Genomic DNA, 25,673 nt, shown 5'->3' with positions numbered 1-25,673 from the left:
CATGTCAAGAGAGGCTGTCTGTAAGACAGAGCCCATGACATGAAACCACCATCCACAGAAGGACTCCAAAATCTTTAAACATCTCCCACATACGGTCAAAGCATGATCAAGAAACAGCTCTGGAACAGCCAGTCTTCTCCAAAGGACTTCCTCCAGGGCACATGCATCAGCTCCATTTCTAGTAACACAGCCGGTGGTCAAGAGCCAAAACTAACCAAGACTACTGTCTTTTATTTCAAGCCTCCTCCTATGGGCATCGACTGTGGGCCCATCAGCAGGTACCACAGGCAGGTGCACTCTCCAACCATTCACAGAAGTACAAATACAGTCCTAACCTGACCTAGCTGTGAGCAATTCCACCAGAGTCCCAAATTAGGACACCCTTGGGTTTACTGCTGGAGAGGATGAGAGTCATAGCTGAAGGGAGGCATTAATCACTGCATTTCTTCGCTTCTCTGCTTACCCTGCCCAAGGATCCTCCTTTCCCTGGCACAGATGGTGATGACCCTTTTGGAGAAGAAATTGTCCAACCTAATGTCCAAGCTAAACCTTCCCTAACTCTCAAAAAGTTTTGGGCATGACTATGCAGCTCCTCCCCTGTTGGCACACTTTTTTGCTGATGATCAAGGAGTGGATCTGCACCCCGACAGCAACTGCTGGCACAAATCCAGTCTAGTGCCAAGCCTTTACAGGGCACCAACACTACCCTGGTTCCCACAGCTGGCTCAGAAACACCAGCAACAGGAAGCAGCCACCCATGGAGGGTCCCTATTCTGAGGGGGGCAGCAGCCCAGCTGGTGGTCTCTGAGCTGCCCGGACGTGTGGTGCTCCCCCGCAGCCTTCACTGCACGTGCTGGAGCCCAGCGGAGCCTGAGACACCGTGCCAGGCACACTCGCTGCCGAGAGACGAGCGAGCGCCGTGCTCCCTCCCCACCAAAAACCCTGAGGCCTCCTGCGTGTACGCTAACCACAACCCTTTGAGAGGCTCGTGTATTTACAAACTGAGGCATGTTGAAATCAAAGGGGATACCATATGACATAATTCACATTAAAATGTCAACAGGCTGACAATTTATAGAGTCAATCCACCAAAGGTGGGGAGAACTAAGACGCGGTAATTGTTTAATTCCCGCTTAAACCAACAGCAGCTTTACCTTCAAACACAATACGATGTGCAGGGCCTTTCAGGCGTGCTGTCAGCCAAGTGATGCCAGCCCATGGCACCTGGCCAGAAATTAGATAACAGCGTTAACTTTATTTATAGGCTCTTCTCACCAGCAGCCAGCCAGGCTGCAGCTGGGAAAAACACAGCTCCAACCGACCCCATGGCAAATATTTGCCATCAGCACAAGGACAACCTGTTTTTCAGGAAGGTAGACTCAAATCCCTCGTTAGGGCACTTGACATGCAGCCCTGAGCCTTGGCAGCAAGGGTCCCATTACTGCACCTCACAGCACACCCTGCCTTGGAAGGAGACAATGCTGGATTGATGCTCTGAGGGCATCAGCTAATGAAGTAGCTTGCACCATGACTGGTACTGAGTGGCCCTGACCCTGACTGGGACCTGCAAACACCACTGTGAAACAGTGGAGGAACAAAGTGCCCCAGCCATAAATTACTTCAGGGCACACGTGAACTTTTTACCTGAGGTGGAAGGCAGCAGCTTTGCCCATATCAAATACACAGTGTTTGGTGAGACACAACACCGGCCTCCTCAGCCTGCTGACAGCCCTTCTCACAGAAGGCTGCTAGCGACATATCTCCTAGCCTGTAATAATGCATATGGAAGGCATGAGAGAGAACTGTGCACCACTGGGAAAAATTTTACCTGGATAAACCACAGCCAATAAATTTTCTATAACTGCCAGCTAATGCTGTCCCTTGGAGAGCAATGGGAAGGGACCGCACGGGCTCCAGAGTCCTCTGCACAGACTCGCTGTCTGTACATAAACAGTAACACCTCATTCTCTCTTCTACCTCATTAACTGAAACACATTAAAACAAGTGTGCACTGGGAGCAGAAAATGAGACTGTTAAACCAAGCTGATATAATCCTCATCAGCTGTGGGAAATGAGAACACATCCATTACACTGAATCAAGCGCACCAACTGTGATCTACCGATAATGTGGAGACCCCAAGAAAGACACTTCCCCTTCAGCTGCATCTCTGCTGCTTCCCACACACCAGGCAGCTCAATTCACAGTCTTCAGAACTGACTTTTGTGTTATACCCAGAGCACTGGGCTTGTTCTCCCCATTCCAGCAGCCACCCTCTGAGCACAGTGCTACGGGCTCTGGGTCCAGCTCTGCAGACAACGCAAGTCTCCTACACTCAGCAGGTATCTGCTCAGTAAGGAGCAGGGAATCCCCTGACTCTGCTAGTATGAAAGTGGAATAAAAGACCAAGCCAGAAGAACACACACCCAGGAAATGAGATGTTTCAGAATCACAATCTCAAACTGGGACAGTGTTTGACCACAGCAGAGTTTACCTCAAGTGATGGACACACTGCTACAGCATTTGCTCCTTGCCTTAATATTTACAGCCTGCAGACACCACAAAGGGGAGAAAATACCATAGCACCTACGTATAAAACCACCAGTGCCACCATCACAGCATCATTACAGGTGTCCCCAAATTCTGCAGGCTGGAGGTCAAATGCAGGAGTTTCAATCAGGGGACTCTCAGCAGAGATGAGAAGAGCTGCCATGCAGTGACCACTGGACTTCAGCAGCAGGGGACCAGCTCTGCAGAGGATAAGGAGCTGCTCCCTCCTTCTAAGGGGCAGCCAGGACAGGTCCCTGTCCTAACAAACAAAGAGTTACTCAAGATGTTGGAGAAATGCATTTTCTCACTCTAGGGAGCCAGTGTAAGGGAACCCCACAGATGGCCAGGAGGTGCTGGCTGTGTAACCAGGCAGACCACATGCACGTCAGACAGACACATGGCTCCAGGCCCTCCACCAGCCTTGGGTCTGAGCCGGTGCCCCACTGGAGCAGCTCAGCTTTCCAGACTCCTCCTCAGGCCAAGCTGCACTCCTGGTGCAGTGGGACCCAGTCTCCCCTGATTCGCCTCTGCGCGCAGAGCAGGAATGTAAACAACCTCTTCACCACTTGCATCTGCAAATTCAGAGCTTTCAAATCCAACACAGCTATCAAGCAGCATTTCTCTCCCAGTACACTCTGGAGCTCAGTCTGGACTGAGCTCGCTGAGATTCATTCCTCGGTACAAACCTCAGGGAGCAAACAGGACACACCAGGTGCTGAACCAGCAGCTTCCAGCAGCCTGTGCAGGCATTTTGAACCGGGTCCATGAAGTCTGTTTAACCAGCATGATGTGTGCAACAGAATTGCAAAGAAACAGACATTTAAAGTGACATCTGTTGGATTAATTAGCTGTGTAATTAGCCTCCCCTCTGTGGAGATAGGCTTTGTTACTGCTGCCTGAAACTTCCCCAGGTGATTTTCTTTGTAACCGTTGTTCTCCAAGCATGAGACAGCGAGGAGTGGGTGGGACAGGGCTGTAATGCCCTCTCTGAAAGACAGGCAGGAATGAAGCCATGAGGCCACGAGGCAGCTGAAAGGAAATAAATGGCAGCAGCTCAGAAGGACCCTGACCACCACAGAAAACCCTGACTGTCAACTCGACATGGTGGAATCCAAACAGCCGCATGCATCAAACCTTCTGATTCTGTACTGTGGGCAGGTCTGCGCAAGTGGTGAAAGAAAGGGACACAACTCAAGAGTTTTACATTCTCCTCAATCAGACCAGAGCATCCTGGCCTCTACCTCCCACTTGAGCTTACCTCTCACTTTCCCTCTGCTCCCAGCCCCAAGGTGACAATGAGAGTCACCATGAACTCAAACAGCCCTGCAACAAGGCAGTGATGGCATTTCCACCCCAGCTGCTGCAGCCCTAGCTTGGCAGGAAAATTCTGCACTAACGCTTAAGACAAAGAGGAATCCTGAGATGAATTGCACATCACCAGGGATTCACTGGTCAAATGCAGGTACCCTCTTAGAAAACCACCTTCCTGCTTTAACTGCAGAACAAGAGAGAGCAGGAAGAAATCCAGGCATTCTTTTCTGGTATCAGGAAAAGCAGGGAAACAATGGAGCTGTATGGCAACACCAAACCAAATTGGTCCCTAAACAAGAACTGGTACTGCGAGTTGACTCCAGCAACTTTTCCATATCTGGATGCCCCAACATCCAGAATGAATTCCTTACAGCTCACATCAACAGAAAGGATTCAAAACACGGTTGTGGGAAGGCAGTTTTGGACAACAACGATACAGCACTGCAAAAAATCAACTCTACTCTGCGTGGATATGCCTAGTCCCCACCAGAGGCCCAGGAGCAGGGTCTACCCCTCCCAATATATCACAGCATGCTGCTTTGCTGTGCCCTGGAAGAGGGACCTGCAGACTCCTGAAGGCAGTAAAGGAGCAAACTGGTATCACTATATTTTAAATAAATATTCACCTATATCCTCAAATCTGGGGCTACATCCCTGGGTACCATCAACAAAGCAGCCCAGCAGGCCCACAATTCCCTGTGCCAGCTCCAGTGGTTCAGGCAACGGTGCCCATGTGCCTGGTGCCCATGGCCTCGTGCTCCAGCCGTGTCACGGCACAGTACGGCATGGTACACTTGCACTGTGCCCCGCAGCTCTGCTGTGTGGGTGGCACTTTGGCAGAGAAGCAACGTAACCCAGAGACAAGTATCTTCAAACAGCTGCAGTAAGGTTTACCAGAGCTTGTCCAACGATACCCAAAGGCACAACTTCTAGAGAACCTGTTGCACAAGAGTAACTCATTGCCTAATCTGAATTGCAGAACTTGACTGCACACATTACAGCGCGAGGCCAGAATTTTTAGGACTGGCAAGGAGGACCAAAAGAACATTGTTGTATTAAGTTATGTATTATGCATACATTATTTATTGTAATTTAATGAACTTCCTGGGAGCTAGTACTGAACACAGAACCTTCCATGCTGCTTCCACAGTAATTTTTAGAACTTTAAGTGTGACAAAATTTTACTCAGAAGTAGCTCAGTTGTCCAGGAGAGGAGATGACAAAGCACCTTGGAGCCTGGCTGCACTGGCATAGTCCAGCAGAAATCAGCAGTTCATGCCATGTCACACAGAGCAGGTTGGGGAAGGTACCTGATGGCTTCCTTCCCAGCTTGCAAATAAACCCTCTGCTAGAGATGGATGTTAATGAATGGGCATCCATTATTTAATAAGCTCGTCGTCAAAGAGCCTGCAGCTGCACTGCTGTTACCTGGCCAGGACCTGCTGAAAGCCTGACCCCACCCCAGCCAGGAAAAGAGTTAAGAGCATTTCCCAGGTCTTCCAGGCATGCTGCCCAAAGAGGAACATGACTGCCCAGACGGGAGCACAGGATCATCTGGCAGGGAACCACCTGAGCACAAACCCCAGCAGGCACTGGCAAGCTGGGGCTTACAAACCCTGTGCTGCAACTCCACTCACCAACTTCGGCCTCCTGCAAAACTGTCCCCCCATCTCCTCACCATGCTTGCTCCAGCACTCTCACACTCCAGCTTGTTTCAGTCCTACTCACTTGTCTTCAACTACAGGCGCTAGGTGTCTGCAGAACACTGGGTGTTCATCAGGGTAAGAACTCAACAAACAGTCCTGCTCCCTGTCCTGGACAAACCTCACTTCAGCTCTCCTGACTGGAGCTCCCCACCATGGTGCTAAATCCACAGACAGGAGAGAGTGGACACACACACTCTGTGCCAGCCTATGCTCAGTGACTGAGTGCCCAAATCCAGGCTGGCATCTCCAACTTATTCACCTTTCACACACTCCTCTGCCGAGCAGCAACCTCCCAGGCTAGTAGAGGAGGGAGAGCAGGTCCCCAAAAACTTACACCACCACATCAAGGTCTGCTAGAACTTCTGGCAATGGCTTCACATCTATGCAACGACCATAACCACCTTGTCCTCACCCTGGAAGTCTGTAGAAGCAACATCATCTGAACTGCAAAAAAATCCTGGCTTTTAAAATTAAACCTTCATCCATGTGTCCCAAAATCATTGGGATTAAACCAACCAACCAACCAACCCACCCACCCAAAACCAACAAAATACCCAAAGGAAAAAAAACACCAAAACCAAACCAACCAGTCAAAAAAGAAAAATAAACAGAGATGAAAATGGCATTGTGCATTGGCAAAGGTCTTACAAGATTCACATTGACACTTCCTCAAAATGATGGCATCTGCTTGTGAGAGATCTGCTGAGGTCCAGGACAGCTCTGCAAGACCTTCCTCAGTTCCCAGCACTCAGTGTCTTCCCCAAACCCCACCCATCCTAGTGAACCACAAGAAGCCAAAACCCTAAGCAGCTGTGGGCAGGTCTTCACAGCTGACTGCAAGAGAAGCTGTGAAAAAGCATCAGTTTATGCAGATGAGGGTAAAAGCCTGTCAAGGTGTTTTTCTGCTGTTTGCATTTCTTTTTTCTCCTCAGGTTCTGTTTGTTTGGTTTTTTAAAGTCATTTCCACCAATATTTTGAATTCTCAATCCTGTTTGCCAAAGCCTTTAGCTCTGTTTTGGCTAACTCTGAGATCCTGCTGTGTGATCACTTTCCCTGCTCCAGTTGCAGTCTCCCTCATTTGTTATTCAAGTTGCTTTTACAGGGTGGTTTCTCCACTAAGCTATTGGTTGCACATGGCTCAGTACTTACTGGAAAACTGTTGAAAGAAAAAAAATCTAAGTGACTGAAGTCCATAAATAAAACATAGAGCAGACAGTGCTGTGTGTTCTCAACAGTTCTGATTTCAGCCCCTTCAAAAAGCAGTACAGAGAAGTGTAAATTCTGTGATCCTGTAATGTACTTGATTATTGAATACCTAAAGGAAGGTAAAATCCTCCTTTAATGCCAGGGTGATGTGATGGAGCAATCTGTCACTCAGAGAAACACGTAGTCCCAAGAGGGAGGTTTCTGAAAGGGTTAAACAGACAGTGAGGGGGTTTTAATTAAAATCCTTGGCAACCCCAACAGAACATGAAAGTAGAATCAGATCACAGGGGCTCGTTCCACCCAGAACTGCCTGCACTGTGAAAACCAGTTTTGTGTAGAAGCAAAATACTGCTTGTTTGTCTCTAAGTCTAGAAGCTTGCAGGTGCTGCTGGGGCAGTGGACCCCTGTCTGGGAAGCTGAGCCAAGAGCTGAGCTTGCCAGACACAGGATCTAGCTCCAGAACTCCTCTTGACTCCACTCATGATGTGTGCAGACCAGAGCGTAGCTCACAAAGTTTCTCCAGCTGCAGGTTCAGCAAGGCTCAAAGTTCATTCCAGATTTAAGCACACTCTAGTCCTCAGAATGGCTTCAGCTCATAAGCTCATCTTTCATCACGAGTTTAACCAAGCCTGGAGAATGGCAGATGTGAATTAAAGGTTTTGGAGACCAGCTTTAAAACAACTTTGTGGGAAGACTCAAATGGGTATTTCACTTGTGAAGCTGCTCTTGGAATTTTAACTTAAGACCTTGTAGGAAATCAGCTAAAAGTCCCTTATAGTCTGTAATTTAAACAGGCTTCTGGCACAATTTGTGTTCCTCACCAGTGTAATTCAGAGCTCTGTTGCTGCATCTGTAGTTCAAAAGATAAACTTGCAAAAATAAATCCAAAACACACAGAAGGCAGGCAGTGAGTAAATCAAAGGTTAACACAGCTCTAAATCCTCTGTAAGAAGCACGACAGACTCTTTGTGGGCAACTTTACCCTGAGAACCTTAAAAGGCAGAGATTGAAGGAAGTTTTTGATAAAAATCAAACCCAAACATGTTTCCTTTTGCCTCCGTTAAATCATTTGGGTATTTCAAAGCTGAATCACAGCAGCTACTCACAGCTCTGGCAGTGCCAAGCTGAGCTCTGCCACAGCCCTGCTGGGTCGAGAGCTGGAGCTGGGCTGGTCCAAGACTGATGGCAGAGCCACCACTTGCTGGCAAGGGCCAGGGCAGAGCTTTCTGCTGTGTCCTGTGTGACAGGAGACAGAACTCTGTGGCTGCAAAAGGATGGACTACACAGTGTTCTCCAAACTCCTTGTAGGCTGATAAAGACTAACTGAGGAGGAAAAATCCAAAAGCTTTCCACTTTAGTCTCTTGTATCTTGGAGCAAAAAGCCAAGAGCTCTTTTGCTTCTCATTGATGCTGCTGATTGTCTGATCCTTTTAAAGCCTGAAAATCAAAGACATTTCTTTCAAACCCTGTACCTGACAAAATGCAGGGCTTTCCTACACTGATTTCTCATCCTTCACCTAGCTATCCTTCACAGACCTCTTACCCCAGTCACAAGAGCTATTCGTGAAGATTCTTGGCAAAGGCTCTGGGAAAGCCACTGCCTGCATGCACCAGCACAGCCCTGCCTGGAGCCTACCTGGACTCCAGATACTGAGCCCTGCTGGGAGAACCTTCTCCAAAAGCCTGCTTTTTACCCCATTCTAACCCATATCCCTACTAAGACTCTCACTAAAGTTTCTCTCTATTTGATGACTTAATGCTTTGTGGTTTCTTGCACACATCCCTTCCAGGAGCCTGCCATTTCATGTGCAGGTTCCAACAGAACTCTTTAGTGAGCAGTCCTGGTAATCCCAGTTCTTCTTCTTCCTCCATCTGAGGCCACTTATTGGATTTATCCAATGTAAAGAGGCTTCTTTGAGCTCTCTGAATGTGACAAGCATCCACTCCTCCTTCCCCTCATACTGTGGTCCTTCTTCCCTCCTCCCTCCTTTTTTCTACCTCTCCTTGAAATACTTTCCTATTTAATCATGTTGGACTTGCTGTGGACTTTGGCAGGGCTTCCCCACTGCTCTATTTTCAACTTTTTCTCATGGGTAGTACACATTTAACACGAGCACCTAATGTGGTTTTACGTAAATCCTCTGTCACCTTCACGTATCACACCCTTTTAATTGCTTTAACAGTAGCTCACTCATTTTCATGCAGTTCTAACTTCAAAGCTAGATAGCATTTTGGTAAATGCTCTTTGGCCTGTTTCTATTACGGAAGGATATTGCTTGACTGTGCAATTATCATTCAGTAACATCATGTACAGCATTCCATGCATCATCTAGGATTAAAACCTTTTCAAGATTTTCCAACAAGTTTCTTCAAGTTGAGCCTCCAGAAGTTCCGTCACTGTACCACAAGCTGCCGTGATGCTTCACCCCATCCGCAGAGTGGTCACTGAAGCGTCTCCTCTTGTAGGCTGTTGAGTTTCCCCCAATACATCACAGCCACCATCCTTGTATCTCTTCTTAACTGAGTGACGTAAATCACTGATGGGGACTTTATGGTGTTACACTGGTGCCAAGTTAACACCCACTGTCACCCCAACTCCTCTGTCACTCCTGCCTATTATGCACTCTCACACTGCAGTGTCCTTGTGGTTATCTTCCTTTCCACCAGCTTTCACTATCTTCATTTAAGACCATTGGCCCCACCACAGCTCTTCAACTCACATCACACAGAACACAGGCTTTTGGTATTGTGTGGAACCACACAGCCTGGATCCCAGGTCCCATCACAGGTCAGCAATTCCCTGCACCTCCTCCAGCTCACCCTCTGCTCCCAGGAGCTGACCACACTCCTGTTGCACCTGTGGGAGAGGCAGACAGGATTCACAGAGCACACACCACTCCGCAGGGGAACTGGGACCTCCCACCACCTTCTGCTCAGTTTGCAGCTGCACCTCTTATTTTCCTTTTCACAGGCCATCTTCATTTATTTCCAGGTCAGCACAGATCCACAAGGTTTCATCACCACTAGTGTCTTGCATTCTGATAGTAAGGAATTGTTTTCCTGCATGCTCTTCACCTCCTCATTAACAAAGAGCCTCTATGCAAGGCATCACGTAACCAAAACCCTCTCCCTTCAGACTCCTTATTCCCTAAAAAAGTTAACTCAGCACTTGGAAAGACTGAAGAGGAAGACACTGAATGAACTCATTGAACGCACTCACTTGGCAGTCAGGCCAGAAATGTGTTTCTTCAGTAGTTCTTTGTTTAAACTTCCTCCGAGTTGTAGGTTTTGAACTAGAGATTTTCAGGAAGTTGTAGGAAACGTCCAAACTTGGCTCTTGCTGGAGTAGATTAATTCCTTCTGGAAATTCCACCTGTGCAATATATGCTGGGAACTCATGCCCGACCTCTTCCAGATGTGCAGAATACTGCTCTGCTTCAAGTCTCATCTAGTCCTCTGTGGTCAGGAGGAGACAAGACTTAAGCTTCTGTTACAGTGAGCCTGCACTTGTCAAAGAGTTTGCACAGTTTCTGCCTCTCTGCTTACACCCACCAGCGTAACTCAACCCTGGTCTCACTGTATTCATCAGACTGTCCTAGATGGAGGGACTTCAAAGTCATCATCTGCCTTGAGCCAGTATATCGACCTCAGCAATTTAAGCACACACATTTACAATGGTGCTCTTGTATCCCCAGGTGGTTTCTCAGAAAATAGAAACCACCATCCACGCTGAGGAGATAGGTGGTCACGGTGGGAGACGCAAGTGCCACATTCCCCCAGCAAGCACGAGATAGACAGGATCTCCAGTTTAGTCGCAGGGTTTCTAGGGGGCAATAGAGATTCAGGGAGAAGATAAAAATAACAGAAAGATTACCAGACCCAGTTTCTTGTCATAAGCAAGGACCCCACTGTGGCCTCCCTGACCCCTCAGCACTGACATGGGAAGAGGTCTGATGAAGCTATTGCAATGTGCAGGACAAAGATGGCAGCAGAAGACCAGACCTTCTCCTCCAGCACTGGAAACATTGCAGGAGACTAAAAGGTTGACCAGACTACAGGCTAGCAGGGTCTCTGGAGCACATTTTTTTGGCAGCAAGCAGCACTAACAGAAGTGGCTCTTGGGCAATGCAAGCAGCCAATAAGATGTGATTTAAGAGAAAAATGGCAGAAAAAGCAGAATAAGGAGGATTGTGTGTGATAAGCCCAGAATGTGCTCTCACCCAGCAGCATCTGGAGAGGATTTTCTCCAGCAGGCAGGGAAGAACTCGATTACATCCAGTTAACTGTGCTCTAAACTGATTATGCATGTGCCAGGCTAATGGATTACATTAGCAAGAGGAAAAATAACATCCAATCAATCTCAATTTACTGCAGACCACACCACGGCCTAAGAGAGGAGAAACCATTCCGTGAACTACCCCCACTCCTGCTGCATCTTTCCAGCTATCAAAGAGACATGACATTACAACCCCTCAAAGGCTGGAGGAACTGTGCTGAAGCTTGCTTGATCCATGGACAGATTTTCCATGGAGTGAAACGCTGTGCTGGAGCAAGTTGCCATGAATCCAGTCCTCTGCTGTGCCCTGCTACAGGCTTTACACAGGAATACTGGAAAGCTTATGTATGGCCCACCCAACAGACTGCATGACTCTGAAATGTCTTGTGCTCTGTCTGGTGTTTCACTGCTTTTGTGTCAGAAGTGATGCGGGGCTGTGAGAGCTCCGAGAGCTACCCCGGCTGCTCTTATGAACCTGAAACCTGACAACTCCTCTTGCCTGTCTGAGGAAAGCATTTCAGGAATCTTTATGACAAGTATCTACACTGTCCCTCAATCTGACTTTGGTGGGGCTTTTTTCTTTCTTCTTTTTTTTTTTTTGTTAAACTCAGAGGAAAAGAATTCTAGTGCCCTGACTGCTTCTTCCCCAGTAAAAACTCCTGTAGATGAAGGCTCTAGATAAAGAATATTTAAACTTTTGCAATGTTTATTTAAGGAAACAACATTATGTGCTAAAACTCATAATAGAGCTTTCAAACAACTCCTGTACCCAAACTGCATTCCACAGAGGAGATTCAGTTCCTCAGATGGCTTTTAAAAGTCTCCCTGGGACTTTTCTTTCCTCATTTCCAAGTTGATTTTACTCCCTCAGGTCTCCTGCACCTTTCAGAGTAGGGATGTACATGTAGACTTGACCATTCTGAGTCAGGCTCTGCTGAGTTGCTCTGGATCTCTGATGATTATGGTGCCAGCAGCGTTAGCCTCAATAGCAAGCTCAACAGCAACGTATTCCTCCTTTGAGCAGTTCCCCATCAACTCCAGGCAGGTCTAACAATCCAAGTTCAAGGCAAACCTTGTACTGTGCTCTGGTCTGTCCCTTCCCTCTCTGAATTTGCTGAACTGCTCAATCCAACAGGAAAATCCAGGAGTTTGAAACCTAGCCCATCTACACTGTGACATGGGGGGGGGGGGGCACTGTACAGTTCAGTGTCAGCATTCTCATTGCATAAAGAAAAATATTCTAAAGAATAATTAAGCAGCACAAAATACAGTCTGTGTCTATATATGCACCTATATACATTAAAAAAACCCTCACCATATTTAGAGGAAAACAGGAAGGGAAGAGTGAGGAGAGAAAGAGCACACAAAAAGCTGAAGGAACCAAGAAGACAATGAGGGGACAGCACGTGTGAATGGAAGGTATGCGGCTGCCTAGATTTATGGCCATTTGTACCTGATTGTTCATACTAAAGCCATTATGGGATGATTAGAGAAAAAGGTGAAGCTTTAAGTCCAGTGAAAATCAATAGAAACGTCTGGAGCAATTCTGCTGCACGAGTGAAAGGACTATTTACTGTATCCGGAGCTCCTCTTGGGTTACAGCCCACAGGGCTCGGGCCAGCAAGGGGAGGGGTTGAAAAACAAGTCAGGAAAGAGAAGATGGTTATCAAGATGACACAAAATGAGGAAAAAACCCAAAACAGTACAAGAAAACAAGGTGGCAGTCACAGGTGAAATAGTGCTGTGGATGAAAACCTGCAGTGCCTCCACATACAATGTGCCCATGTGCATGGTCATCACACACACACGTACACAGGTTTCTCCTTCAGCCTTCTCTCTCTTCCAGCCTCAAGCAATGCTTTGCTTATGGATCCCAGCATTAACGTGTACAGAACATAAAAGCACAGAGCCAGCAGCCCTCTTCCTCTCTGCTCCACCCACCCAGCCTCAACGCTAGGATGAACACTGACAGCAAAAGCCTTTGAGTGCTCACGAAGAACCTCATAGAGGTTATCAAAACCTGCTGTAACAGTGAACAGTGGAGCCAGTGAACACGTGGCAAATACCACCTCACACAATGTTTGCAACAGTGCCTTGTGAATCTTTGTGCATGAGTATTATTTGTCTGCAGTGCTGTAAGACATACAAACCCCCATGAAAGCACCTTGACATGAACACCCACTGCCCTAAAACAAACAACCGTGGCTGCTATCAGAAGGTAGGTTGAAGAGCAGTACCATGCTAGTGAGACTGGGTCCCATTGGAGAAATCTGAGCAGCTTGTGTCCAAAGGATCACAATCCACTGAGGCTCAAAACACATTTTCCTTTGTTCCAGCACTTGATCAATGAAAGAAGATGAAGCAAAGCCAACCCTTACCTTATAGAGCTTCAGGCTGGCCTCATGCCTGGAGTTCACCGTGTGAAGACGCAGCTTCTCTAGGCTGTTGGTGTAGTAGTCACAAGCATTGCACTTCAGATGTACCGGGTTCCCAATGGCCACACACTTCAGCCTCCACTCGTTGGCCTTGCCACCCTCCTTGATATGTGCTACCAGCTGGTATTTCTGCACGTGCTTGTCTGTCTTACAGTGGAGTTGGAAGTTTGCCTTCAGTTGTGTGTTGTAGCGGCACAGCTTGCACTGGTACGAGTCCCCCATCACTGCCTTCCACTCCTCTTCAGGGAGGCTACGCTCCACATTCATGTGGAGGCCTAGCATGTCCAAATTATCTGTAGTGAACTTGTTGCACACAGCACACTGGAAGAGCTTCAGTGATGGGTCGTTTGTTTGCGTGAAGCTCTCACCCAAGTTCATTAGCTCCTCAGACACCAGCTGTCCACCACCTAACCGCATGTCCAGGGGGATCTCTCCACCCACTGCACGAAGGAAAAAGGGGAGAAAGAGGTCAGAAAAGCTGAGCTTGTTACTTGGCAGAGGAGATGCACAGAGCAAGACATCTGCTGCTCTCAGTGCAACCTTTGCACCCACCACACACAGCAAAAGCCAAGCACAGAGGTCCCTCCCTTATCTCTCTTCATTGACCATGAGTACTGTATCTGGAGAGAAAAGCAATCACAGTCAGCATGTATGGCTGGGGAAAGACCCCAGCAGTCCTTGATACCCACATGCTGAAGAAGAATCCAACCCCCTGCCCACCAAAGGTGGCCAGAAAAATCCCACAAATTTTCAGAGGACAAAGAACTCCTTGGGTACCACACTGAAAGCCTCCATGGCCATTTCAAGAACAGTGGAAGGCTTTATCCTGCTTTTTCCTTGTCTGCTTGGAGAAGCAGGAAATGTTACCTTACACAGTACCTGAGCACCATCCCTGCCACATAAAAAGAGGTCAACAGTAACAAGTGCAAGCGATGGGAGTTAGTCAGGTCACCACACTGCTGTCAGAGTGGACAGTGGGGCAGAATGTGGCATGGGGGGGAGGGGGGGAGGAAATCAGAGAAGTGCCACTCCTGTGCTATTGGATCTCCTCTTTTGTCCAAGACCTCAAAATGGTGGACAGCCTTTTAAACCCAGTGTTGACAGATGCTTTGTATGTCCCCCCAAAAAGAAAAACACTATTAATCATAAGAGTGCAAAAGTATGTCAAGGAAAACCAGAAAGATGTTCACTGTCTTTAAGTGTCAGTTCTGCTCTTCAAGAGGTAAGCTGTATGTGCTTAAAGAATGCAGCTAGCTCTTGTTTACATCCAAACACCTTGAAGACATGGACAGGGAGACTTTCTTTTTTCAAGACCAACTTTTTATGCCAAAGCACAAAGACCAATCACCAGCCTCTTCTCAGGACCTTTGCTCCACCTTGTCCTCCTTTTCCATTTTAAAGGTATTTATGGACTTCCTTCAGCTTTTTGGTATTTTACCTTGCTCTTACGTCACAGCTCAGCTTAATCTTATTAGAGGAACCTTCGGGTCAACAGTAACTCAGTCAATCAAAAGATTTTATTTCCCTAACTTGTAGTTTCCTGTATTTCAACCAGTTTGCTGAGAAACAGCCAATGTTGAGAGGACACTCAAAGTTCTGGCAGAACCATTACTAACCTTTCTGAAAGTCTATGACCACAGCTGGGGCAGTGCACATGCTGTCTTTCTGCAGAAATGCAACACCACAACATTCATTACAGTCCTTGGCGGGGTGAGCTACAGCTTACAAGACAACCTGAATGCTGACACTGAGGAACAGCACCTCACATTCATCAAGCACATCTCATGCTCACACACAGAGCAACTGGCTGGAGAGGGAAAGTTCTACCTGCATGCACTGCCATGAACCTGTCTTTTCATCAGAGCAGTGACTATTTTCCTTTCTTGATTCATGTGATCCCTCCCTGCCATGGGGGAATTATACCCTCTGCACAGCTAACCCTGCATACCTGCTCACTAAGCATCCAAAGAGCAGGGAACCCACCTCTTGCCTTCCGTGGTTTATTTCTCCTAATCGCAGTGATTTTTCTATGCATCCCTTTTAGGCTATATTCTGAAATCTTCTCTTTAGATCAGTCTCTCCTGAACACATCATGCAATAAAAACCCCCAAAGCAGATTTTTAAAATATATTAATATTCTACTCAAATTCAGTTTCAGACTGAAGTGTAAAAATGGGAAAAATCTGCTTCACTTCTAGCAAAGTTCTTTGTGTGCATACAGGAATCTAACAAGCTGAGCGTGTGTCAAGTGCTTATTGACATGGGAAGGACTTCCCTCCATAATCCTCGGCTTGAGATTTGCAACCATCAAGTGCACAATTCACAAATCACTCTCCAGACAAGCTCAGATCCATTCAAGACCTTGTAATGTGCTTTAGGAAACTCCAGTTAAAATACTCCCAACTTCTCTCATGCTGAGTGCCCTGTGCTTTGCAAGGGGGTGCTATGAGCTCCAAAAGGGTGTCTTCCACAGAACCCACCACAGATGACACTAACTTTTATACACTGGAAGGTATATTACAGATGTCTGTCTACTATGTCTGTTGGCAGCTTGGAGTATACACTAAAGAAGATTGTGTCCTTGACCTCCCAAACATGCAAGCTGGGACACCACAGGGAAAAAAAAAAAAAGAAAGATAATTAATTTATGGTCACTTGAGTTCTTCCATTTCCTTTCTCACTTCTTTTAGTATCATGTGTTGTTGTTCTCTCATATGACTTTCATGTCCTTCTGGACTAGTAATGAGCTGTGCTATGAATAGCTGAAGGAAAGGAGAACATGCATGAGCCCAATGAACCAGTAATGGAATGCATCAGTAATAACAGCATCGATGGCTGGAGAAGGTTAGGGAGGGCAGAGTGCAGCACTGAGAAATCAGTTCAGACGGGAGCAGGTGAAGAGGCTCGCTTCTTTTCAGGCACTTTCTTCAGACAATGCGAAAAATTCTCAGCAGCAGCAAACCAGGGCAGATGGCAGCAACTGCACTCAGTCTGCCACACCTGAAGCATGGGGGGGGTCTGCTCCATGCCAGCTCCTGTCCCAGGGCGCAGCAAGTTTCAAACATGCTGGGCAGCCTGTGCATGCTGCCAGCCCTGGGTGATGTAATGCCACGGGGCAGGAAGCTAACGGGACCTGACCCTCTGAGCCGAATTTTGAGGCTAAATTGTGTGGGGACCAGGTATGCACTTCCCTAGTGTAACACACAGTGCCAACGTGAACGTGGTGAAGGCTCCTTTTCAGGGAAAATGCACCTTGGCATGGCAGCATATTTTTAAGGACTCTTGTCATCTGATGAGAGAAATAATATCTCTCTCTAGCCATTTTCCTCCAGTTCAGCAATTCTCATCTGATCAAGCCTCCAATCTTGTATCTCTCACTAGATTTAGAATGGTTTCAGCTGTTTGTTCAGCAGAATACCAGACCTTCCACTCAAGTCATCACAGCTCTCAAAATTTGCCCCCCCTTTTTCCTCTCAGGACAGCACAACACGTAACAAACCAGTCCACCATCAGCGTCCTGAGAGCTTCAGCTGCTGATCAGACCCTCTCACAAAACCATCTGCCAGACTACTCACACACTTGACCAAATCAAGGAGAATTCAGGATGGATCACTGTAGTAAGGAAGCTTTCCACAGTGAGAAGGAACATGTAATGTTTCTCAACAATAAGCTGTTTCTATTATTATTAGCTTCCTACTAAAACTCTTAGAAAATGTACCAGAAAAGTAACATTTTCCCAGGAAGAGAAGAACTTGTCTGGGGAAATGCAGAAGGATCTCCACTGCATAGTCTCCACCTTCAGCCACCACACAAAGACTCCTAACCACACTGCACCTGTAGGGCACAGGGGGTCACAGAGACGTAATGGAAGGACACGGTACGAGGGTTCTGCAGCAATGCAAACACAATCCCTCCCTCACAGACACTGTGGAAAACCCTCCAGCCTCACCTAGAGATGGAGCCATTGTCGCCATGGGATTGGTGGGATCGAGCTGGAATCCACTCATCATGAACTGTGCATCTGAGGAAGTGCTGTCCATCTTCAAGTTGGGAAGGTTCATGTTCTGTGCCAGGTAATACTGGTAGAGCTCAGCCTCAGCTGGGGACGGCAGGCTGCCAAGGCCCAAGTGCCGGTTGTGTTGGATTTGGGACATGTTTTGCTGGAGCAGCATCATATTGTGCATGTGCTTCTCACTGGTCATGTGAATACGAAGGTTTCTAGCTACGTTGGTCTCATAGTCGCACACCTCGCACCTCCATGTAGGTTTGGTTTTTGGTTTGGTGGGAGAGGGGGCCCCACAGGTGCTACCAATGTTGGCGGCTGCAGCTGCTGCGGCTGCCGCGGCTGCTGCCGCCGCCCCAGCAGTGTGGCTGAAGACTTGCTCTCCCCCTCCGTTCTGCAGGTTTTGCATGTTGTTGAGATGCTTGTCGGACTGCATATGAATACTGAGGTTGCCTTTGGTAGTAGTGGAGTAGTTACAGACCTCGCAGCGGAAGGGCTTGTAACCACAGGTGTAGCTCTCACCCCGTGCCAGCCGCGGGTGTGGCTGTCCACTTTTGCAGTAGACGCAGGAGCCACCCGGCTCGGGATGTTTCTCCTTCATGTGCGCCTCAAGTGTCTGCTGGTACTTGTAGTGCCAATTGCACTTGGGACACTTGAGTGTCTTACATGAGTTGCGAGAATGCATCATAGTCATGTGGCCACCCAGCGACCGTGAGGACCCCAGGACCGTGTCACACTTTGGGCACTCCACGCCGCTCCCCGAGGGGCACTCCCCACCCCCAAGTTCACAGAGGGGTCCAGCATGCTGGTGATGGGAGATGTAGCTCCCGTCCTCGCCCTCCGTGCTCTCATTTGGTTCTGGTGCTGTGGCATTGTCTTTATTGGCACTTTCATCGATAAAGTCCAGCCTCCTGCTGCCCTCTGCCACACTGGCTCCACCACCCTCATTGTTAAAGCTTAAGTGATTCCTCCTGTTTGCACCATCAAAGACAAAGGAAGAAGCAGAATTAGAACTAGTAGAAGCTGTGCCCCGCGACAGGGTCTGGAGCACGTTAGGCATTAAGGGAGAGTTAGAAATGCTTTGGTTTGAGAGAGCAAGGTCCTTTTTGCTGCTGCTGCTGCCACCTGCCACAGCCCCAGTGTCCTCCTGGGGCCTGTCCTCCAGTTCGTCCTCCAACTCGCTCGGAAACAGTCCTTTGCAACCCTCATCATCCTCTTCCTCTTCTTCCTCCTCCTCCTCCACATCCTCCTCCTCCTCCTCCTCCACATCCTCCTCCTCCTCTACCTCTTCAACTGGCTCTGCCTTTTCTGAGAGGCTGTCCTGATCGCCCCCCTCTTGCTTCTCCCCCTCTGCCACTCCAGGGTCCTTCCCCTCTGAGGATTTGGTGGGACTGGAAGCCAGTGGGCCCAGGGGGACTGAGGTAATGGGAGTCTTCAGAGCCGAGCTGGTCAGCCCACCCAGGTTGAGGAGCGCGCCAGGGGCAAGGACACCTGCTGCCGGCGGCTCTGTTCCACCGGCTGCCCCAGTCTGGAGGGCCTGCTCGCCTTCCATGCAAATACCACTGAATTTACCATAAAAACTGTGTCCAGGGCCTATGAGGTTAGCTGTGGAAACAAGAGGGTGCTGAAAGGTTTTGTTTTTTGGTTCCAGAAAGCTGACAAGGGGTTCCTTGTCTTTGCCTATCCCTTGGATGATAGCGGAGATGTTCTTATTGCTAAGAATTTTCCGCTCCTCCTCACTCAGAGTCATTCGGTGGTCGTGCACCGCATGGGTCACGAACGAGCGGACATACCCAAAGGAGAGCTTGCACAAGAAACACATCAGGATGGGCTTCCTCTTGCCATAGAGCACAAAGCCATCAAATTTGGACAGGTCCACATTGTTGGGAACATCTTTGGATACGCAGGAGCTTTTGGCAGAACCGTCGCTGTTCAGGTAATCCTTGTTGCTTTTGTGTCGCACATCGAAGACGCGGAAGCTGTGCAGGACGGGGCTGATTCCCGCCAGGGCTGAGGTATTCGGGAAGGCCTGGTCTGAGCCCTCAAACCACTTCCCGAAGGATGAGGCTATGTGGAAGGTGTTGATGATCTGTGGGTAAACGGGAGCAGCAGTGGAGGGCTCTCCCTGCTTGGGCAGAGAGTTCGGGAGCAGCGAGGGGAGAGTCCCGCTGCTGCCAGCACCCCCACTCTGCACCAGCTGGCTGAGGCTCTCCACGATGTAGGCTGAGCCATCCGGCTGGTAGACAATCTCACCAGCCAGGTTCTCCACGTCGCTCTCCTCCTCCCCGTCCTCGCTGCTCTCGCTCCCGCTCTCCCCCCTCAGCGGCGGGGGCGGGTGAGCACCGGTACAGCGGTGCTCCATGTAGCTCTGCAGGCCGGCGAAGGAGGCGGCGCACTGGCCGCAGCTCACCTCCTTGCCAGCGGGCTCGGCGCTGGGGCCGGCCGCGGCGCTGCTCTCGGGGACGCGCTCGGGGAAAGGGACCCTCAGGCTGTCCAGGGGGCCGCGGCTCTCCGCTGCGGGCTGCTCCATGCTGCCGGCCGTGTCGGGGAGGTGGGTACTGTTGAGATCAGTCCATTGCTGGTGCTGAGGGATGCCACACCCATTGTCCTTCCCAGGGATGACGGGCGAGTCACAGCCTTCCATGGCAGGGCCGGCACGGAGCGCTCATTGCACCCGGTACGGCTCGGACCTACAGTCAGGGAAAGAAGCAGAAAGGCAGGTGAGCCAAGGAACAGAAACAGTGCTTGTAAAGACCTCCCACCACAAACGCTGCCAACTTTGCTCTTCGGGATCAAACGGAAGGCTGTGAGAGTTGGTGCCCCAAGACAGACTCTAAAACAGATGGCCTGGCCTTGCACAATGCACCACTGGGAACGAGCAATGGAAACACAATGGAAGTGAGAACACAATTGAAGGGACCTGGAAGGTGGCAAAAACCTCTCCCAACGCCTTTCATGAAGGAGAGGAAAATAGTAGGACCCCAAAGCCACAGATCGTCAGAAAACAAACAAAACACCAAACAAAAATATAATGGAAAAGCTTTGACAGAAACAGAATTAAGATACTACAACTGAACAGTGCTGGAGCTTTAAAACATCATAACAATTGCAGTCTGTGGCTCCCTAAGCCAGATGCTGTTACTTTTTGGCAATTCCCTTCCAATAGTGATTTGGGAAGCACAGAACCGGAACTATGATATGCACCTCTGTGGTAGATCACGAGACCCAGAGCAACTCACAGAGATTTTGGAGTAAGAGCATTTGGTATGCACAGGAGATTTAATTGCTGTGTTCTGGACAGAGTTTAAACAGAGAGCATCAGGAGAGAAACCAAACAGGAAATTCCAGATCTGACAAGGGTCCATCCTGGGGATCGGAAAGCAGTCAGCCCACCACACTCCAAGAAGCCCCCAGAGATCCTGCAGGGCACAGCCAGCTTTCCCTCACCCCAAGAAGCAAGTATCTGACACAAGTCCTAGAGAAGGAAAGGCACTTCCCACCATTTTTACTCCACCAAATATGATGAGCTGGAGAACTCCAACTGACTGCCAGGCAGCAGCAAGGACAGGCTGCTGAGCATGGCTGACATCCACTACTCCCTGACACCTTGACCCTGTGTGCTGCTGCAGACACTGTCTGCAGCCCTAACCAAACCAGTCTGGCAAGACAAGCCTTTTGAGAGGTTACAGACCTATGAGATTAGGCAGTGCTGCTCTAGGAGCTGAAGCATTGTCATGCAGACCACAAGTCAGCAGGAGACAGCTGCAACCCCACCAAGAACCCTGCCAGCACAGAAACATTTCTGTAGTTGGCTTCCTATTGAGAGCTCCTGCACAAGCCACATGGAAGGAAACACCAGCAGAACTAAAACCACTATTAATTCATCTGTAAAAGTGAATTTTAACCCGTGGTCCTCGGATTTTCTTGGGTATACAGATACAGAACATCCCTCGAAAACAACCAAGAGAAGCTGTGCAAGCAGAGGCCATCTACCCCACAGTGCTAACATCTGTGACTAAGAGACAACTCATACTGTAGGATCCATTGTCATCAGTGGCATGCACTGATTTTTCCACGGTATTTTTACTGCTACCAACTGAATACAAACACCAAGCACCACTTTGTCACATTGTTCCAAAACTGCACTGACACTTGGGGAGAGTTTTTGCTGATACTCAGTACAAGGGTTTGGGGAACAGAGGGAGTTCTGAGTTGGCAATATGCTGTTACTTTTAAACTGTCTCAGTGGGATTTAGTCTAAATAATTCATTTAAGGTTACATAAACTGTTTTAAGCTTTCTTTAAACCCTTCCCTTTACTACAGCTTCCCTAAAGCTGCTCCTACCTGAGCATCCTCCAAGCAGTTGCTTCAGCTCATGAGGTACTCCAAGCAGCACACAGTGCTGGAGCTCTGGCTAGACCAGACTATTGGTGTGGACCCCCCCACCACCCATTTGCACCCAACAGACTTGTACACCCAGATGACACCTCGGGGGTTTGAGGGCTCTCCCTTGAAAAGCTCAAACCACACTAGCAGCCTGCTGACACCCTTGGTCTCTTTCAATGGAGACTGTTAGTGTTTTGACAGCCTACACTGCTGTCTAAACTTAAACACTGTAATCAGAGAAAGTGTTTCCAGCCCTCCCTAGCTCCATTTGATCCCACAAAACACGGAAGACCCTTGAGAGCTCCTGAAGTGCAGCATGACTGTGCTGCATGCAGCTGTGCCAGACGACAGGGACTCACTGTTCAGACATGCAACTGGCCCTTCAGCAACCGGGTAAAGAAGGAAAAGCATAAGAAGAACTGAAATTGGCCAGAGAAGACCTGAGCAGCTGCAAAGCAGGTGACTTATCACAGTAACACTGAATGAATTACCTGAATTAGTTCAAGCAAAAGAACATGGAGCAACATTCAGTGTTATCTTCCCACACCCCCCACCCCCACTCCCTGTTTCATCACCAACCAGTTTGTTTTCCTTTACTACATGAAGCCACCCCTACTTTTTTTTATTTCATGGTTCTGGTGAGTCTTGAGAAGAAGCATTTACAACTACCTGTGAAAACAAAAAGTAACATTTCTCCAAGAGTGTGGTGAAGGACAAGAGAGACACAACAATGTGATGATCAAGAGTGTTCACACACACTGCCTTGCAGCAGTTCCAGTCCCCAGTATCCTATGCCATACGCTGCTGTCTTTGTGGTTGCATTGGGAATAAACAGTGATTTGATCTGCAACAAAATAACCTTGTGTGCTGAGTGGAATAAAGACAGCATCATAATCCGGCTGCCAGAAGGCTCAGTTGCCTTCATCAGCCAGTTTTGCTTACCTGAGCTAAACAGGCACTTCAGCACTGCACTAACAGTTCTTGCTTGCACCAGCTCTCCAACAGAGTATTTGTCCTTAGCTGTGCGTTTTCTTTAACCTGATCCCAGATCCTCCATATTCACCTCCCCACCACATGAAACACTCTCCCTCTCACTGCTACCTTCTACACTGACAACTGCAATCCAAATGAAACCAAAATTCATTCATATTGGGTGGGGGCGGGGAAAAAAGAGGAAAAAAAAGTAAGAAAACCCAAAAACCTCCACAAGTCTTGTACTTCTGCCAAGAAAAGTTCTGGCAACCTCTATGCAGACTTCAAGCACCCCACAGATGCTTTCAGACAAAAAAACATCCCATGTGCCAGCACAGCTGCCCAGGAAACACACCCAGATGAGACACAAGGTGAATGTTGAGTGTGTCCGTTGTCAAGAACTCTTGATTGGCAGGAAGATGCCTGACTGACACTTGGGCCAGAAGGGTTAGCAGGGCCAGGGGGGGTTAACAGCCTGATTGTAAAATCAATGTAATAAATGCTTGGTAAGTTACAGGAACATGCGGGAAGAGGAGGCCACGACTGATAAAGGACTGCGGCTTTGATGCTGCACTGGGGACTTGTTTATTGACAAGAAAGCCAATCTCTTCTCCTGGCCAGGCCAGGCCAGGCAAACCTGCAAGCGCTTACCAATTAATTGGTGGGCTTTTCTGCCTTGGGTTGCTTTAACATCTCCCCTCCCAAGTTAACCGGTTCAGGAGGTGCTCTTCTGAAGGTATCTCCTTTCTCATTCCTCAATACACAAGGAGCCCTTCTAAGGCAGGTGGAAACACCCACAGCTGAAACACAGCCAAGGAGAGCCCTTGGAGAAAGGCCAAGCCCCTGTACACCCAAGCTTTTCTTGCCTCACCAGAGCTACTCCTGCAGAATGATGCTGAGGGAGCAAGAGGCACAGATATTGTCCCTTTAAACTATGAAGAACAATTTCCTTGTTAAAGCAAACTCTTAAGCAGGAATACAAGGTAGTTATTAAGTCTGCTATGACAGGCCCTGCATCCTCCTCCATCCCAGACAGCCCCAAAGAGACCTGTGTGGGACAAGGAGAGCTCACAAGGACCACCCGCCCACTGTATGCTCCACACCTCCATCCTCTCCCTCTCCCCCACGCTCTCTGCTCTGTTTATCAGCCAGTCAATAAGAAAAGGTAGTTCTTACTTAAGGAGGCAGAAGTCAACTCGTCAGGTCGATCAGCACTCTGTCTGTAAACATGGGTTCCCGTAAAATCAATGAACTCCAGTTACAGAGAGAACAGTCGAAGCGCCGGAGACTCCCTGTGCTCCTGCTGCCCCAGCAGCGAAAAGGGCTCTCCCTGGTCCCTTCTCCAGCCTCACATCTCACTGCTGCTCCACACAGCTCCAGGTGACCCCCGAGGCTCCTGCTGCTCCCACCACTGTGGTTACTGCTTTCCCTGGCACACAGCTTGCCCAAGTTCCTGTTCCTTCCCCTCAGCACTGCTGCATCTTCACAGCCCCTCTGAGTGGATGTGGGACCCAGCTGGAGAAGCAGGGACACAGTGGGAAAAGGAGTGCTCCACCAGGGAAGGAGCAGCAGCCATAGCAGTCCAGAGCTGAGGTACCTCTGTATGGCACAGTGCAAATGAAAGCACTGCACTATGTGCCCCACACTTCCATCGAGTTCCTACTAACCACAGCTGGTGGTTTGCACTCACACTCTGTCCAGGACACAATCAGAGTTAATCCCCTGTCACCTCATCACTGCCCCCAGCCCCATCCACACAGGGATGGATGTGCCATTCTACCGCCACGCTTCCACTGCCCAGAAGTGGCTGATGCTAAAGCAACTCCCTGGACCCCCCTGGCAAAATGGGAGCTGCTGGGGGAGCCCCAGCCCCCAGCGTGGGCTGTTTCCTCCCCAGGGATAAGCGGGTGGCAGGGACAGGAGCGGGAGGGAGGAGGGGGTTCCTGCTGTTGCCCAGGCTTCCCGAGAATTAAATATGAACAGCCGTGCTGTGTAATTTTAAATTGTTAATTAGCACAGGGTTAATTAGGCGGCCCTTTCACAAGAGGCTGTTTGGCAGTAAACCAAGACTGGAAGCAATGAGGAAGGAGGAAAACAAAAGGAGAAAGAGACAGTGAGAAACTGTTCCCTCAGCTAATGACCCACATGGCACCATGAAAAAGAGTGCTGAGGACAGGGAAAAGAGACAAGCAGATGCATTACATCCACAGCCATCACCCTGGACGATACCCAGTTAGGTAGCCCCCCCCTCACCCACTCCCCCAGCTGCAGTTCATGGAAGAGCTGAGCCCTGTAATGAGCAGGGTCTGCTCCTCGGAGCAACCTGGCCAGCAGCAGAGGTTCCAGCCCCAGCCAGCTCTGAAGCCCTTGGCCACGGCTCCACAAATGTGGCGCATGCAAACACTCACAGTCAGCGACTGGACTTGAGTGGTTCCCGTCGGAGAGCGCTGAGCAACGGCCCCAGCACTGGGTAAATACACACCTACCCCCTGTGCCAACAGCCGCTCTGCGAATCAATACCGTAAATACAGGCTGAGGGACTACCCTAGATTAGTTCCAGCTCAGGGGCTGGTGTTCTGAGGAGAAGCAAGAAGGGACAGAAGCAAGAGGACAAAGAGAACATAAGGACTAATGGTGGACTCAGATGCTCCATGCACAGCCCTCCTGACATGCTCCACGTGGCCTTTGGCAATGCCCTCAGACGGACAGAGCCAGGTAAGTGCTAACGGTCAAGTCATAAAAGAAGCTCCTGTTTCAGAGACAGCACTTGGTGACACTTGTTCCAGCCTGGAAGACAGGGATGAATATACCAAAAGTGACCATGCAGCC

The 25,673-nt window shown here is 48.9% G+C and overlaps 1 protein-coding gene across 1 annotated transcript in view; it reads right to left on the bottom strand.

Annotated features, from left to right (window-relative positions):
* The window catches only part of ZFHX3 (zinc finger homeobox 3), a 172,235-nt gene that overhangs the window by 83,434 nt on the left and 63,128 nt on the right, over positions 1–25,673 (bottom strand). The window contains exons 4-5 of the mRNA XM_054170119.1: positions 17,432–20,175; positions 13,426–13,922 (exon numbers count right to left, since the gene is read on the bottom strand). Of these exons, the coding sequence (XP_054026094.1) occupies positions 13,426–13,922; positions 17,432–20,129 (3,195 nt within the window). The 5' untranslated portion in view covers positions 20,130–20,175. The remainder of the gene's footprint in view (positions 1–13,425; positions 13,923–17,431; positions 20,176–25,673) is intronic.

The sequence above is a fragment of the Dryobates pubescens genome, chromosome 19 (genome assembly GCF_014839835.1).
Source record: "Dryobates pubescens isolate bDryPub1 chromosome 19, bDryPub1.pri, whole genome shotgun sequence".
NCBI lineage: Eukaryota > Metazoa > Chordata > Aves > Piciformes > Picidae > Dryobates > Dryobates pubescens.
Note: the sequence above shows the minus strand (reverse complement) of the source record. Positions and strands in the feature narration are given on the sequence as shown.